The sequence below is a fragment of the Staurois parvus genome, unplaced genomic scaffold (genome assembly GCF_062004578.1).
Source record: "Staurois parvus isolate SC_StPar_1 unplaced genomic scaffold, SC_StPar_1.0 ptg000113l, whole genome shotgun sequence".
NCBI classification, from domain to species: domain Eukaryota; kingdom Metazoa; phylum Chordata; class Amphibia; order Anura; family Ranidae; genus Staurois; species Staurois parvus.
This window is the reverse complement of record NW_028317909.1, coordinates 1,412,916-1,428,996: the sequence shown is the minus strand read 5'-3', so window position 1 is coordinate 1,428,996 and position 16,081 is coordinate 1,412,916. Positions and strand designations below refer to the sequence as shown.

The 16,081-nt window shown below is 41.7% G+C and overlaps 1 protein-coding gene across 4 annotated transcripts in view; it reads left to right on the top strand.

Annotated features, from left to right (window-relative positions):
• Nucleotides 1–16,081, top strand: part of AGAP1 (ArfGAP with GTPase domain, ankyrin repeat and PH domain 1) — a 334,749-nt gene that overhangs the window by 216,582 nt on the left and 102,086 nt on the right. For all 4 annotated transcript variants that reach the window (XM_089671672.1, XM_089671674.1, XM_089671671.1 and 1 more), the window contains one exon: nt 5,151–5,318. In XM_089671672.1, coding sequence (XP_089527798.1) covers nt 5,151–5,318 — 168 coding nt within the window. The remainder of the gene's footprint in view (nt 1–5,150; nt 5,319–16,081) is intronic.

The window sequence follows — 16,081 nt, the reverse complement described above, 5'->3', positions numbered from 1 at the left end:
ATAGCTGCGGGCAAATAAAGCAGATTAGATTGTCAGATCACTGCACTCTAGAATACACACTGACTTGTCTGGGAATTGTCTGTGTATTGCATTTTTATAAAATAAAACCCAGTACACTGCTATCTTTCCTCACTGAAAAGCAGAAGTAATCCCCCCTCCCTTGTTCCTCCCCTCTTCACTAGCCCCAGGTCTCTCTCATAATGTTAAATCCATCAAGAGACAAGGGGCTGATTTTTACCCAAAACCACTAATGTGTTTTCAGCGTTGAACTGCTGATGACATCTTAAAAGTCCTCATCGTGCGGCGCCCTCCACACTCCAACAATCAGAACATCTCGTAAACCCATAAAATCCAAACTAATAGCAATGAATATTCAGTGACCTAGAATACTAATTATTGTCATGAATATTAATGCCATCGGACTTGCTTTGATCCCCCTCTTCCTCCTCCCCATCGTCTGCCTCACTCCTGCACACATTTACCCGTATGGACTTTTCTCTTCTCACTTCACAGCACACCCGTTTTCTCTCTGTCCGGTAAAGTTATATAAACTTGTACCTATTCCGTCCAATGGCTACCCTATCATTATCCCCGCCTCCTTTCAGTGCATCTGGATCATGTACATTTTCCACATTCTGTCCTAAAAAATCAGCCGGTGTCTGTTTCTTTGTTTTACTTCTCCCACCCAGCCTGTATATTCTTTCATCACCTCTCTTCTTATTTCTCACCCCTTCTGTCACACTTTCCACTCAGCTGTGCTCTGAAGATGTTTCTAATGAGTGTTTAAGATCGAGCTGTGTCCTCTGTTTCTGTGGTAGGGGTAATAACCAGATCTTGATTAACGAGACAGTGGGGGGGGACAGGGTGACAGCAATGCAGTCATGTGCACCCCTCCAGTAGCCCCCCCACTCCTGTCACTGAGGGGAGCTCCTCTCTAGGCGTCCTCCGCTCTCAGATTAATAGCATCGCAGGAAGCATTTAGGATACATTGCAAAGGTTTCTATCTAATGGGTTCAGCCATTTCCTCTTTGAGTGACAGGCGCGGGAAGTAATCGGCTGTGCAGAATGGCAGCACATTGCTAGTACTTAAGTGTACATTATCCCTGTTGTGTGTCCTGCAGAGGCTGTTTATCAGGACGCCTCTCGCAGCCGACAGGCGCCAACTGACGCTGCTCTTGCTGTGGTGGGAGCAAATAAATGTGAGAATAATAATAATAAAAAAGAGGCAGGGAACAAAGAAAAAAAATCTGCAGAGTTAAATAGGCCTGTGTATATCCAAGAGGTTTATAGCAGAGTAATGAAGGATTCGCTATAGCTATGGTAGATCTGCCATGTCTGAATTTGTGCTTTATGGGGTTTTTTTTTTTGTTTTGTTTAGTTTTGTTTGTTTAGTAATAACGGAAAGCTATACTTAAAGAAACAAGAGTCTTTCATTGCCAAGTTCCTTCTAAAAATGCTAATTGCCTGGCTTTGGCTCAGTACTTAGTCACTGACCTTCAAAAAAGTATGTTGTTAATGAAGTCAGGGGAAAGTCAGGACTTCTGATGTGCATACTTGTGCAAGGCCGATGACTGAGGACCAGTTCATACTTAAGCTTTCTGTTGTGGTGCATTAATGTATACTACAATATTCATTGATGTGTGTTGCATTAAGGCAGCCAATTCTTAATGAATGGGTTTTCTACACACCACAGTGGATGAAGCAGTACATGGCCATTTGTTTGCAACACGATGCACAGTTGTGACATTTTTAGGAGATGAGTTTTTTCAATGCCGTTTTCCTTGTTAATCGGGTGAGCTTCTTCAGGCTTTCTTTGTCTGCAACTTTCGCTGACCTACGATCACCTTTTCATCTTCCTAAATTTCTGTCCTCTTCAAACTTTATCTGTCATCCTTTTTGTTCTCAGCTGTCATCTATTTTTCTTAAAGAAGACGTTTGGGGTTTAGAAAAAGAAATAAACATCCATACTTGGCTCTGTGCTGCAGCATTTGTATGATGATGCTGCTGTCCCACATCGGCTCTAAGCATGTAAATTGAGCAACTGAGCAATCACATGACCACTGATGGCTCTGTTCTTGGCCTGATTAGAGCAAGGAGCAGCTACTGTCAGTCACCACTCTCCACCCTGCTCGTCCAGTGTTTACTGGAGCTCTGGGCTGGAGAGGGGGCAGACAAAGCTGGCTTTGACTCTGAGCTGTGCACTGAGAGCCGGAGCCAGCTGTCAGTCATGCAGATGGGTGGATCCCGGGATCCTTGTAGACCCTGGAGCAGCTCTGCTATGTCAGCTGACTATTGGCAATAACCTGCTATAGGCTGACTCTGGTTCACAGGAGAACAAAAGTGCATTCCTGTTACCCACAAAAGAAGTATGGCCATAAAACCTTTGGCCATACTTCTCTTTACCAAAACGCACATTTAAATGGGCTGCAGAATGCACTAGTACACAGTAAAAGGGGTTTATTTACTAAAGACAATTAAACTGTGCACTATGCAAAGTGCAATTACACTCTGCAAGTGCAGATACTCCAGATTGGGAAATGAGCAGAAGCTCTGCTGACTTCCATCATCCAATCATGTGCAAACAAAAATGCTGTTTTTTTTTATATTCCTTGCATGTGATTGGATATTCTTGGCAAAGGGAAGCCTTACCTCCTTTACTTAGCTCCAGAGCAACTGCACTTGCAGAGTGTAATTGCACTTTGTAAAGTGCACAGTCTATTTGCCTTTAGTAAATCAACCCCAAAGTCTTGCAAGCACTACTTTTTCACAATGCACTGCACTGCACCCAATTGCATTTTCCTGTGGTACCACGCAATTTGGTGACAGCAAATACAGCACCTTTGGGGTGCCATGAACAATTCTTTCACACCCTCACACTCTTGCCAGGGCAGCACGTTCACCTTCAATGTGGGAAATGCACCTTTCCCAAAGCACGTTTTGGTGTAAACTGGCCCTTTAATAAAATATTCCATACACGCATCTGGTTGTTAGAAGAAATCAGACTCCTGACATTCCCTATTCAACAAACATACAAATCCAGTATTCGGTGCATACTGGACTATAATTATTTTACGCCACCGATGTCATGCCAAAATTTCAAAACTCCAAGCACAGGCGGTCTCGACGTAAATGTGAAGCTTTTAGGTTTGTGCTTTATTACCTATAATCCAAGAACAGGTAGAACATTTGTTTCTTACCAATCTGGTCTAGTATGTCTATATAGGGACATGCGATGAAACCAGTTCTATACTTTCTATACAGACCTACAGAATATGCCAGAACCATATAAATTAGTATGTATACAAATTTACTAATATACTCAGAACAATGATAGAACTAATGGAAAAGATAGAGTGTGCCATTTTCAGGGGTGTGGAAATTTTTGAAAAAAATACTTGTCCGGGGACTAAATCGGTGTCCCAATCTACTTGGCCCTCATGACAATCTACTTGTCCTAATACAAAAAAATAAATTTTAACCAAAACTGTTTTTAAATCTGAGGTGCTTTATGGAATGTCTGGTGCTTTTAAAAACTAAAGGTGACTTAAACGTTTAATATTTTGCTCTGTTTATCTCCTCCTCCCCTCCTGCCTGTTTCCAGCACCACAACCGGGGACAAGAAGGGAGGGGAAAGACCATGCAGTGCAATGCCAGACCCATTGTTGTGTTTTTTGCACATGTTTAAAAAATCAGTTAAGGCCTGACGATCACACAAAACTCCAAAGCATGATATATTTTCTGAAATCAGAGACCCTAGAGAATAAAATTGTTCCAATTTGTAATGCCACACGATATTATCAGAAAGGTCTAGGAAACGCAAAATTTCAGTAAAAAATACACTTACGTTAATTTTAGGGCACAAAAAGCAATAAATTATCCAATTTTTTGTAAAATATAAAACATGAGGTTGCATCAAATAAATAGATATCCAACATGTCAAACCTTAAATTTGCATGCGCTCGTGAAACGGCAACAAACTTTAGTACCTTATATTTTCTATAGGTTACGCTTTTAAAGCCTCTTATAGGTGATAAGTTTAGTGTTACGGAGGAGGTCTGGTGCTAGAATTATTGCTTTCATTCTGGCATGCGCGGCGATATGTAACGTGTATCGCAATCGACGTTTTCATGTGTGGGTGTCCCAGCACGTGCTTTTACTTTTGTGCGTGCATACATATGTAGGGGTGGGGGCCATGAAAATGGGGGGGGGGGTTATATGCTTGGGTGTAACTTACATTTTTTTTAAAAAAATGTTTTACTTAACCCCTCCCCCTCCATACCCGCATCCCAACATACTGCCAGTACCCACTGACTGGTCCCGGACCAGCAGATGGGCAAGCAGAGCCCAGGACTTATAGCTGGATAGCGGGCAGGGGACGACAGCTGGCACTGTGGGATGTGTGGAAGCAATCGGGCAGCAGTTCTGCCGCCCGAATGCTTACACCTGACAGATGAGCCCTGCTGCTCACCCTTGTTTTGGAATTATCTTTCACAGTCATCAATGTGAACTATGCTCACATATTTCATTTAGTTCAATGAGAGCTGATGGCTTTGTCATCTTTCACCTGTGCTGCTTGTTTGAATAGATTAAAAGCAGACGTATCAGACAGTGCAGTCTGGTAATACTGTATGTTGGCAATGTCTCTTAAAACCATACATACGGGTGTACATGGTTTCAGTGCTGTTTTTCTCACTCTTCTAATAGAGTTGCAAGAAATCCAGTGTACTGCTCAACAGAAATGCGGCCTTTTATCAGCTGATAATTTAAAAGTATGGGCAGTAGGTGAGCTTTGTGAGACTCAGAACTAGATTTAATTTTCTTCCCACTAAGCTACTTCTGTTGTGCCATTCCCTGTGGACACAGATTTGTGTGTTGAAACTTTTTTTTTTTACGTTTAGCTAATATGAATATTTTTACTAGATTTGTTACCTGAACATTTACTTAACAAAAATGTAATACAATGATGAAACAAGGGATTGCCAACAACACCCGCTAAAGTTTTTTTTTCACAAATCTGGGCTTGGCAATGCTGAACTCAGAAAACTTGCTACTATACATTGTTCTAGTAGGTTTAAACACAGGTTTGAAATTCCTGTGCAGCCATTGAGCTTTGCAACAGTTATCCTGATCTTCTATAATCTGCATTACAGGAAATGTGACGAGCAGTACGTCTGTTACCCAGATGGCCAGTGGTCCTAGTGGCATTAGCCTAGGTTCTTTCAGTCGACTAGATGGAATGCACCAGCGGTCATACTCTGTGTCTAGTGCTGATCAATGGAGTGAAGGTGCTGTCCTAGCGAACTCTGCTATCAGTAGCGGTAAGTACTTTGCACAGACTAACATTTTCATAATATATTCTGAATTTACTGAAGGCAAGATCAGGAGAATTGAATATCATACACCCCTACTGTACACACACACATTCACCTTATGTATTCTCACAACTGGCCTGTACTTGCCTTTAACAGAATCTACTTTCCTTTTTCACAGAAAGTTTTTTTAAGGAAACCTGAATTGCCAAAATTATGGCGATCGCCAGCCCCCTGGCTGAACGAAATAAAAAACTACTCCTCTATGGCCAGCTTTAAAATCAATGCATCAATGGATGTTTTCAGTTCCTGACACATTTCCAGGGTCAGCATCATTTTCTTCAGAGGAACATTAACATATCCTATTACAAATGTTGGCCACAGATGTCCAAGATCTATATCTGTGCCCACACATTGCCTCATGGATACCAAAGGGGCTGTATAACAAGCATACCCACATAAAGACAGGATTCCTCTCATGGTTTGGGGTGCCGGTGGACACCCAGCAGCCTATGCCCTGAGAGCCTTTAACATGATAGTTTTTTCTTTTCAGTTCATTTTAAAGAAGTTAAATAAAACAAATTAGTTTTTATACTCAAAACATCTTTAAAAGCATAAATCTGAGTCTTTAATCACTACTGTTCTGAAACCGTGCATGGAACAGTACCCCATATTAAGGCATTTAATCCATGCTGAAGAACCATTTGCAGGAAAAAGAAAAGCTTCTTCGAGGAATATTCTCTCCTGTTCCCACAGCCTTCATTCCTAGGATGCAGCACAGTCACCTATTTGTGCAGCACAAGTAGCTGCTGGTGCTTAAAAATACCATTTGTTGCATGGAGGGGACGGTATATGCAGATCATGACTAACCAACTGGCCATGGTTCAGTGTGCTGATCTACTTCTGTCAAGCTACTTCATTGTTTTCCAAACTTTGGTAACATACCAGCATCACAACCTGTAGAGTCCTGGTTCTACCTGTTCAGTTGAAAATGACCACATTTGCCACAGCGCTCCTTTAGCTGTGCTGAATGCCACATATAAATGCTGGCTGGATCCTCTACCACAAACTCACATGTACATGTATCTCCATTCCAACTATCCACCGTACATGAGAATCCATATATGTAAACTGATTTTTATTCACATATTTTCTAATACTTCCTATTGAGGTCCTAAACAGAAAGGATAGGCTGCTTATTACTTCTTAAGCCATGCTGACCAGCTCCATTGGGACACGGGCAGCAGAATGCAGAGTTTGTAACCATTCCCTACTGTATTGAAAACTAATTTTAAAAAAAATTTAGCTTTAGACATACTTTTAAAGCCCACATTGCACGGGTCAACTGCTTGTTTTGTCTAGGGGCGAGCAGAAAACTTATACTTACCTGATCCTTCAATCCTCCCGAAAATGGTGCTCCCCCACAGACCAGCAGTGGACTGTTCCTGGTCTATGAAGCTAGCTTTTAGCATGATGGATAAGGGCCAGTATAGGCTTGTTCATCCTGTCTGATAGTTAAATTAACAACCCTCCTATAGTACCGGCCACTAAAGTATTGTCTTGTACATAAAGCTTCTTTACAGCCATGGTCCATTTTTTGCACATTTCACGTTTTGACAGACACTGTTCTAAAGTGTTTTTAAATTGTTACCATGTTGGCCATTGTCTGTACCCAACCTGCACCCTGTTTTGCTAATAATGTGCTAAGAAGAAAGTGGTTCCAATAAATAATCCCTGTTGATACGTACTCAATGACCAACATTGATTGCATTGAGTAAAGTTTGTAGTCATTGATATGTACTGCCGTGCTTTAAAGATGAAGGCAGCTTTTCAGTCCAGGTCCAGCCCTGATTATAGGTATCCATTAATACAGAATATATAGCAGCGCAACTAACCTTCAGGGGGAAAAAACTGCCGTTTAATGCTATTCAAGGCAGAGAATGACAGATGTTACTGAGATGATTATATCTTTACATATTGTATGTATGAATAATTTGCCCTCTTCCGCTATTGTTCCCTTTAAATATCTGGCATTGAGGTTGTTAGTAGAAGATAGCGACATTCAGTTGTAATTTGCAAAGATAGTCTGGTTCCGGAGCAAAGATTTATTCGGGAATTCAGGTGATGCAGACAGCAGAGGTAGGAACGTGGCCGTAACCCCATTGAAGTGACTGTCGGGGACGAGGCTTTAAGCTTCTTCCAAGAGAAAGGCACTAGAAAGAGAAAGATTCCTCCGAGTGACAATCTTGTGACGGGGGAAACGGAACAGAGGGAAAGCGAGAAGAGAGATGTCTTCAGAGGCGCAAGAAATAATAACAAGGATTCGTGCAGCCAAAAAAAGACAGCCATACGTTCAAGGGAGGGGGGAGGGTTTGAAGATGTCTCCTGTGAGAGACGCTATTTGTGAGCATTGTCACAGAGGAACAATACAGTCTGCAGAGAGCCCAGAAAACGGCTGTATGTGTTTTTATTCATCTAGATCAGGAACCTTTAAAGGAACGGTAACCTTCTCTCCTGTTAATTCCACAGCAGTGAGCTCAGGAAAGAATTAGGGTCCTCTCTATTGGGGCTATATATGGGGAGCATACCTCCTTTTACAGAATTCGGCTAGTAACCGCATGTCCATGTATGTTTCTAAATGATCAGTTTCAAGGTGACATTGAAGACTGAAGGCACAGTTATACTTGTCTTATCCTTTTTACTATTGATCCATCTTGAAATTATACTAGGTTGAAGTTTCTGATGGAACCTGAACTTTCGAGCTTGTCATAGGGCAAAATTTGAGTTTCATTACTTGTTAGGGATGTAATACTAGGCCTAAAAATTGAATGTATTTTAAAGAGAAACTGTTCTTGGTGCTCTTACTAACTAAGCAGATTGTGTTTTTATTCGTCAATTCTGCACTGGAAATATAAGATAGAATCTGGTTGCTAAGGACAATAAGAATAGTTCTTTTAAAGTGAAACTATCACAAATATTCACACTAAGAAAATATGCATTTATTATTTTTTGTTAGGAGTCTGTAAAGCATTGCATCCACAATCAGCAGATCGTGGGTGTAATGCCATGCTCCTGCAGACTGTCTGTGTGTCTGTCTGCCCTTACCGCCTATACAGGCAGCCAGTCACACTCTGACCGGAAGAATCAGTGGACTACCAGAGCGCTTAACAGAACTACAAGCTGACAGTCGATGTCAAAGTGGGGATTTGGGGGGGGGGGGGGGGGATTCTGTGGATAGGTGTCTAGTGCATATGTAACATGTTGCACCCTGAATATGGGTGTAAAATTTTATTTAAAAAGTGCACTTATCCTTTAAGGCCTAATGCACACTGGACATTTTTACAGTTGCTGCTTTTGAAAAGGAAAATGAGGTTTTCAGCTGTAAAAATGCTGTAACGCTGAAAAACATGCCTATCCAGCATTTATAAGCTTTTTTGATACTCAAGCTTTTTTTAAAGCAATATTTTTGGACACAGCCATTTTTCTACAGTAAATTCCTACATTTCCCAGTGTGCACTTCTGCTCATGCTTTCATTATCTGGCCTGTACTGTGTGCAAACAGGAACATTTCCCAATGTCCTTTCCTGCCTCCTTGTCTCAGCTGACTGAACTGTGTGCAAACAGGAAATTCCTTTTATGGACATATGGAGGATACAAGATGGGAGCTGCTGATCAGTGTACTCTGGCAGTGGAGAGTCCTCTCCGTCAGAATGCTGTATCTCGGGGGAGATTCCTCTATCCTACTCCATTGCTTGGATGGAGAAACGCTTTTGTTTTGTTTTTTTTGCTCGGCCCGCTGGCTGAACAGAAAAAAATAATCGATCTCTGCCCAGCCTACAGCTTGTGTTCTTCAGAAAGCAGTCACAGAGTAGAAAAGCTTGTCCCATGCCAGCAAGTGCAGTAAAGGAACTTGCTTTCTCTGTGGAAGCAGAGGTGTCTCTTCAGAGGTCTGACACTTTCTCTGCTGATTGAATTGGAAAGCTCTGACTCTTCAGGGTACTTGTTGGAACTCTGAAGAGAGGCCACTGCTTCTTCTCTGCAGCTTGCTGGTAGGGTACAGGATTTATTACAAAGACTATGGCTGCTTTTTAAGGAAAATAAACTGTAAGACTTGTGCATACTTTTTATTTTGATGCACCTGGAATGTATTTAGCTGATATAAACTGAAAGTTAAGTTGAGCTTTAAAGTGGAAGTAAAGGCAAAACCTAACTAACTCTAAACCTGCTCTGAGCTACATTCTAAGCCTAGTCTGTCTAGCCCTATAAAGAAAAAAATCACTATATTTACCTGTTCTGCAGCCGCACTGGTCTGGTCCCACGCTGAGCTGTCAGCGGTGGCTTCAGTGTGTAGGAGAGGCAGCCAACAATGGAAGCCCCATTGTAACTCTATGGGTGACGTCACTTCCCAGGCGTTGTCCACTTTGTCCTGCACACAGAGGGTGCTGCTGGAGACTGGACCAGAGCGCCTGCAGAACAGGTAAGTAAGGTTTTGCCTTTACTTCCTCTTTAAAAAAAAAAAATTTCTGGCCTCTAGAGAATGGGATCATGCAGTAGAGTTTGGCCATACATTACTATGCAGACTGACCTAGGTATGGTGAATATGAAGAAGCAAGCAGTATACTACATTCTTGCAGCAATAGAGCTGCTTGCAGTCCATGACAGACCAATTGATCCAGGTGATGGTACCATAAAAGCCCCCATGGATGGTTCAAATATGAGTCTGGTCCCATGCTGAGCTGTCATAGGCAGCTTCAGTGTGTGGGAGAGGGAGCCGACAATGGAAGCCCCATTGTAACTCTATGGGTGACGTCACTTCCCAGGTGTTTTCGGCTTTCTCCTACACACAGGGTGCTGCTGGAGACTGGACTGGACTGGAGCGGCTGCAGAACAGGTAAGTATAGTGATTTTTTTTTCTTTACAGGGCTAGATAGATTAAGCTTAAAATGTGATTTACATTAGATTTAGGTTTTGCCTTTACTTTTCTGGCCTCCAGAGGATGGGATCATGCAGTAGAGTTTAGCCACACATTACTATGCAGACTGACCTAGGTGTAATGAATATGAAGAAGCAAGTACACTACATTCTTGCAGCAATAGAGCTACCAGTAGTCCATGACAGACCAATTGATCCAGGTGATGGTACCATAAAGGCCCCCATAGATGGTTCAAATATCAGCCTATACCTGCTGCATAAAGCAAAATTTGAGCTGTGGGTGGCCCTACAAGCATCATCCAGCTTGACAAAAGTCGATTTAAAAAACAACTGACCTGGGAGGAAATTTTCCAGCTGAACAATGACTGCACCCTCTCAGTTGCAGTCACAGGTAATGCTATTGTGCACAATAGCGTATATAAATACAAAAAATGGCCGTGGAGATTCCTGTTGGCGTGTATGGGGGATTCAATTGATTTTCTCTCACTAAGCCCATGGGCTGAACAAGAGAGAACCAAGCCATTCATCATGACCTTAAAGGTGAGAGGTGGTAAGTGATAGGTTGTACGTGCTATGTATGTTCGGAACAAATGATCTATACTTGACCACTTGCTTAGTATCTTTTTTCCTTTAAGCTAGAAAAGAACCTCTTGGCTATCCAGTTTTTGTGGGTGTATGATTCCCTGATCTTGTGGAATACAAGTCCCGTGAGTGACCTGTATTTTATATTTGAGGCAGACAGCCTGATGTCTTCCAGCTTTGTGGGAAATCCTCCTTAGTGGGTATATGGACCTGTCTCTAATGGTTGCTAAAGCTTCAACATTAGCCCCCCAAAAGCAGATTTCATGTTTATAGTAAACCAGCAAGCAGTTAACTGCACCAGCGTAAAAAACTCATCAGGAACATGACAAAAAGGGAAATGAGGAATAATCAGGTACTTGGCAATGCGAGAAAAATGATAAATGCTTCTGATATTCCCTTGTAATAAAACTTTTTTTTTTTCCCCCCAAAGTGCCCCCCCACCCTTCCCTCCTCCTTCAGACTGTGAATTCAGTGTCTCGGCCCCCCCACTTTCTGGCTCATCGTTTCATACTTATAGGTTTTTTTATTTCCTATTTTTGTCATTTACTTCAAACAAGAAAGATCCTTTTAATTTAAACTTTCTCTCTTCCCTTTTATTAAAAGGTTCCGAATTTAAAAGCTCTGTGTTAATGTGTGTGTGATATCAGCAGGGCTGTAGACACAAGTTTTTCTCTCTTGTTTCGTCTTGTTCTTCTCTATCTTTGGGATTTAAATGTTCTTCTTTGCTAGTGAATATGCTGCTTATTGTCCCTGCTTTTTGTCCAAGACAAAATAACACACATTGGGTCTTCATTTTATTTTCTGATTTCAATGCTCTCTTCCCCCCTCCTAGCGTTCAATTAACGGCATGCATGGGGGGCAGAGTAAAAGGATCTTATTTTTTTAAGCAGCCTATGTTTCCCTGTGGCTTCAGCCTTTGAAAGCCGCTCTGAACGTTTCCTAATTAGATAAATTACTTTATGTGAAGGACCACAAAACAGGAGGTGCTGGTAAAGGGAAAGAATGTCAGAGTGAGGTCTGGGAGGGGTATTGGGGGGAGGAGGAAGGAGTTAGAGGGTCTGATGTCAGCTTCTGCCCGCTTTTTGCCGGCTGTGTGGTATCTGCTACCTGACTTGTAAAATTAGCTGTCTTGTATGATTTGTCAGTAGAGCAGTGAAGCTCTCAACCAACTCCAGGCATTGAAATGATTCCTAGGTGTAATAACCCCTTAACCACCAGAGCACCTGCAACCTATGGGCAGTCAGAGGTCCCATGTGCATTGTGCAAGATGGTTCAGAGAGCGTATACCTTCTAATAATTGCACAATAAGTGCTCTGTCTGTCCCCATGGTCACCTGTAGGGAATCTAAAATAGCGCTCTCAGGTTTCTCACAGGGTGGTAGAGAATTTTGTCAAAGGGCATCCAATACCAAACAACAAAGGATAACATAGTGGACATTGTAGTTCAATCATTGTGGAAGATAAATGTAGAATAAAGAGGAAAGCAGAAAGTTAAAATACTTGTGTGAGTAAAGGGTTAGCCTATACTGGGCATACTGGGTTTCCTCTATTCTCGTAACACAAACACTATATAGCAATCGCAAAATGAAGTAGTAAATTACAGACTTACATTTCTTTTATTGTGGTTCATTCAGCACTAAACAACCAATTTGAAATCTTGATTTTGTCTTTTTATTTAAAGTCCATAGACTAGTGTGGTATAGGTAGTAACTGAGCGTCTGTTATGCAAATATGCACAGAGTGATCCTTCGTATAAAGCACCAAAGGCCATTTTTCTGAATTATGATTCTGCAAGTGCTAACCGCTGACCTGTCATGCTGACCCTCTTCCTTATTTGACCATTATCTCATGTCTATGGGCAACCTTGATCCTAAATATGTTGAGGTCAGGCAACATTCATCTCGTACCCCTTTCACATGTGGACTCATTAAAGTGGTTGTAAAGTCTCAAGGTTTTTTTCATCTTCATGCGTTCTATGCAACCCATTGCTGATAATCGCAGCCAGTGAGCCAATGAGGAGGGGGGCAGGGCCGAACCGCGGCTCTGTATGTGAATGGACATGCAGAGCAGCAGCTCGGGAGCGAGCCTCCTTGGGTGCCCCTATAGGAAGCTGCTTGCTCTGGGGGCACTGGACAGGAGGGGAGGGTCCAGAAGTGCTGTCAGGGAACCCAGGAAGAGGAGTATTGGAGCTGCTCTGTGCAAAACCACTGCACAGAGCAGGTAAGTGCAACATGTTTGTTATTTTTTTTAACTCTGTAATATCACTTTAAGTAATTTTATAAGATGTCGTCTTGAACTGATATGACCATTTTTTATTATTTCAAAACAGGAATTGTATAGCTCCAACACTTTTCACAGCTCTTTACAATATAAAGGGAAACAGTACAGTTGCAGTACAGATTAAGATGAGCAAAATCTGGTGCAGCTCTGCATGGAAACCAGTCTGTGACAGGCACGGCGTCAGACCCCCAGCCCTTTTCACCGACTTGTGACCGAAGGACTAGCCAATCTAAAACCGCGCTGCCACTTGTGTAACAATGCAACTCTCAGCTTCACCATGCACAGAGATTTTCCAGACCACAATCTATGTGCCAGCCACCTGAGAGCGATTGTTACTGGGTCAGGTTAATTACGCAATTAACCTTTCACACTGCCACCACCACCACCTTTTTACAGAGAAGGAGGAAACTCACAAATCTCAGCAGTAACACTATGATGTTTTAATAAGCGTCTGTATACACACTGTCACCACAGACAGATGTATCCAGAGATTTTAAAACACACAGTAGCACTCTTCAGAGATAGGGATTCTTAGTTTGCATTAAAGAGCTTTAGAAACAGTTCAACACTTTTCAGAAAATAGGATTTATTACTAAAAAGGTCAAAATGGTGCAATAAAAATATTTACAGAAAAGATGTAACCAATATATATATAAAAATAGAGAGAGCGTCCAAACGCTTCCATGTTTTTTTGTCAAAGCTTAATTGAGCAAACTGAAGTTAGAAGCTGATTGGCTACCATGCACAGCTGCACCATATTCTGAGTGCACCGGTTTTCGTAAATCAACCCCAATATGTGAGCTGATGGGGAAAAAAGTAAATGTTCAGTTGTTAGCTTGAAGCAGGATAGGCTTCCCTAAAGTGATGAGTTTTCAGGCATTGCAGACAAGAGTAGAAGATAGACAGATTCAGATAAAGGACAGAGGATATGAGAGGCCCTGGAGAATGCTTGTTGGCAAGCATGGGAAAGTGTGGTGAGGCAGCTAGGGAGCAGGAGGATCTTTGGAGGAGCAAAGAGGACAGTTAGTTGGTGATGTAAGTTGGGCAGAGCTGTGGAAGGATTTGTATGATAACATTTTCCATTTTTTTAAGCATGCGGAAACTACTGGAAGAGTTGGCACAGAGGAATGTGGACACTAAGCCGTTGGTAATCTGGTTGTGTCTAGTGTAATTCTGACACTGCTAGTTAAAGAGGTCAGCACTTACAGAATACACATTTGCAGGTTTCTAGTAAATATCCATATTCACCTGTAATTTCCTGAGCTGTTTGGCAGTACCACTAGAAGATAGTAATGAGCACTTCCAATGTCAGGGGCACCACGATTGCTGGAGAGTTTCAGTATAGCCTGCAAGGTTTCCTCTTCTTAATGAGAAGTAAGGAAGGAAGGTATTGAGTATGTGTATGCCACATCATTCCATAGAGACGCACTATTAACCCCAGCAGGTTCTAGTGCAGCAAATGAGACGCAGATGTCTGCCTGTCCACCATGAGAGAAGTTTTTGGGTGTCTATGGCTAACCTTGGAAGGTTCCTTCTGTTTTGCTGTGAAATTGTCACCGAGGCAGAAAGTGATGGGAAAGTAATGGGGAAAGGTTGGGAAATCTTTGTAAGAGTGACATGATAATATTTATTCTTTTATACTGACTGAAAGTAAAGAAACATCTTTCCATTGCTATAAGTGATGGTTTTTAGCATCCAGCACAGATTCAGCAGGTTTCTAGCAGTTCTTTTTAGCAGTTATTGTGACAATTTTCTGCTGTTTTTGGTAGCTATGGACGGGGCAGTTTTTCATCTCATTTGATGGACTTTTTTGCCATTGACTGGTTTTGTGGACAAAAATAATTGCAGACTGGTAGTAAAATAGCAAGTATAGTACTGCACTGTTTTTCAGCTTCAGACAACTGAACAAAATGGTTTTTGTGCACTTGTCTGAAGAGCGAACTGGAAAATTAGAGCCAATCAGCAGGTGTCTTCGGAGTCGGGTACAATGCAGAATATTCTCGCTTGACCAGAAGATGCCTACAAGTGGTTAAAAGTGGAGTTTTGGAGATTTGAATTGCAAGTCGTTTCATAATTGGGTTATTTGCCAGCCCAGAATGGAATACAGCATATGGTATTTGTGGACTGCCAGGCATGTGGTATTCTGTCATCGGAGATAAGTTGCCACATCTCCAACTTTCCCTGAAACTAAATGATTGTACAATAAGTTATGTGTGTCCTTGAGAGCAGGCCAGTGACGGCAGTGAGGGTTCATTTCCCTGCTGATATTTATGGGGATTTTATTTTATTCTTGTTCATCACAAACACGGAGCTGTCTGAAGCTGCTGCCCACAGAAGAAGGGTATATTTTGGTAGAGGGTGGGACACATTCTTACAGTGGCAATAAAACAGGACTGAAGGTGTGAAGTGATATCCGTAAAAAAACAACTAAAGGGAAGAAGCGCTGTGTAGAAAGACCAAGTCTCTGCTTCATATTCCCTCCTCCCTGTATCTCCTATATTGTCTGCTGCTTCCTATTCTTCTGTTTTGGCCTCTCATTGTTTAATGAACAAGCTGTTTCATTATTCTACTGTCCATTTTGCGTCTTCCCTTGTAAAAGAAACAGGCTGATCCCATGGACTAACAGGAATGACACAAAGTTATTCAAGTTAAATATATGGATTGATCTCTCTCTCTATATATATTTTTAAAGAGACAGTGACGTTAAGATCCATGTATCCTAAAGCCTCGTACACGCGATGAGAATATCGGACGAATGATCGTCCGTTTATTTTTGCATGCTAGTATCATATTGAAAACAAAGCGGTTACTAAAGTTTGAAAAATCTCCTATGACAGAATACAACTCCGGATATCATGTAATATATTCTTTCGTTTCCGAGCATGCGCAGTCTTGGTCACTTTTTTTAAAAAAAATACTGTACTGATTAAATGGAAATCGTTCATTCTGGTATCATACAAGAAAATTTTTTCGTGCATG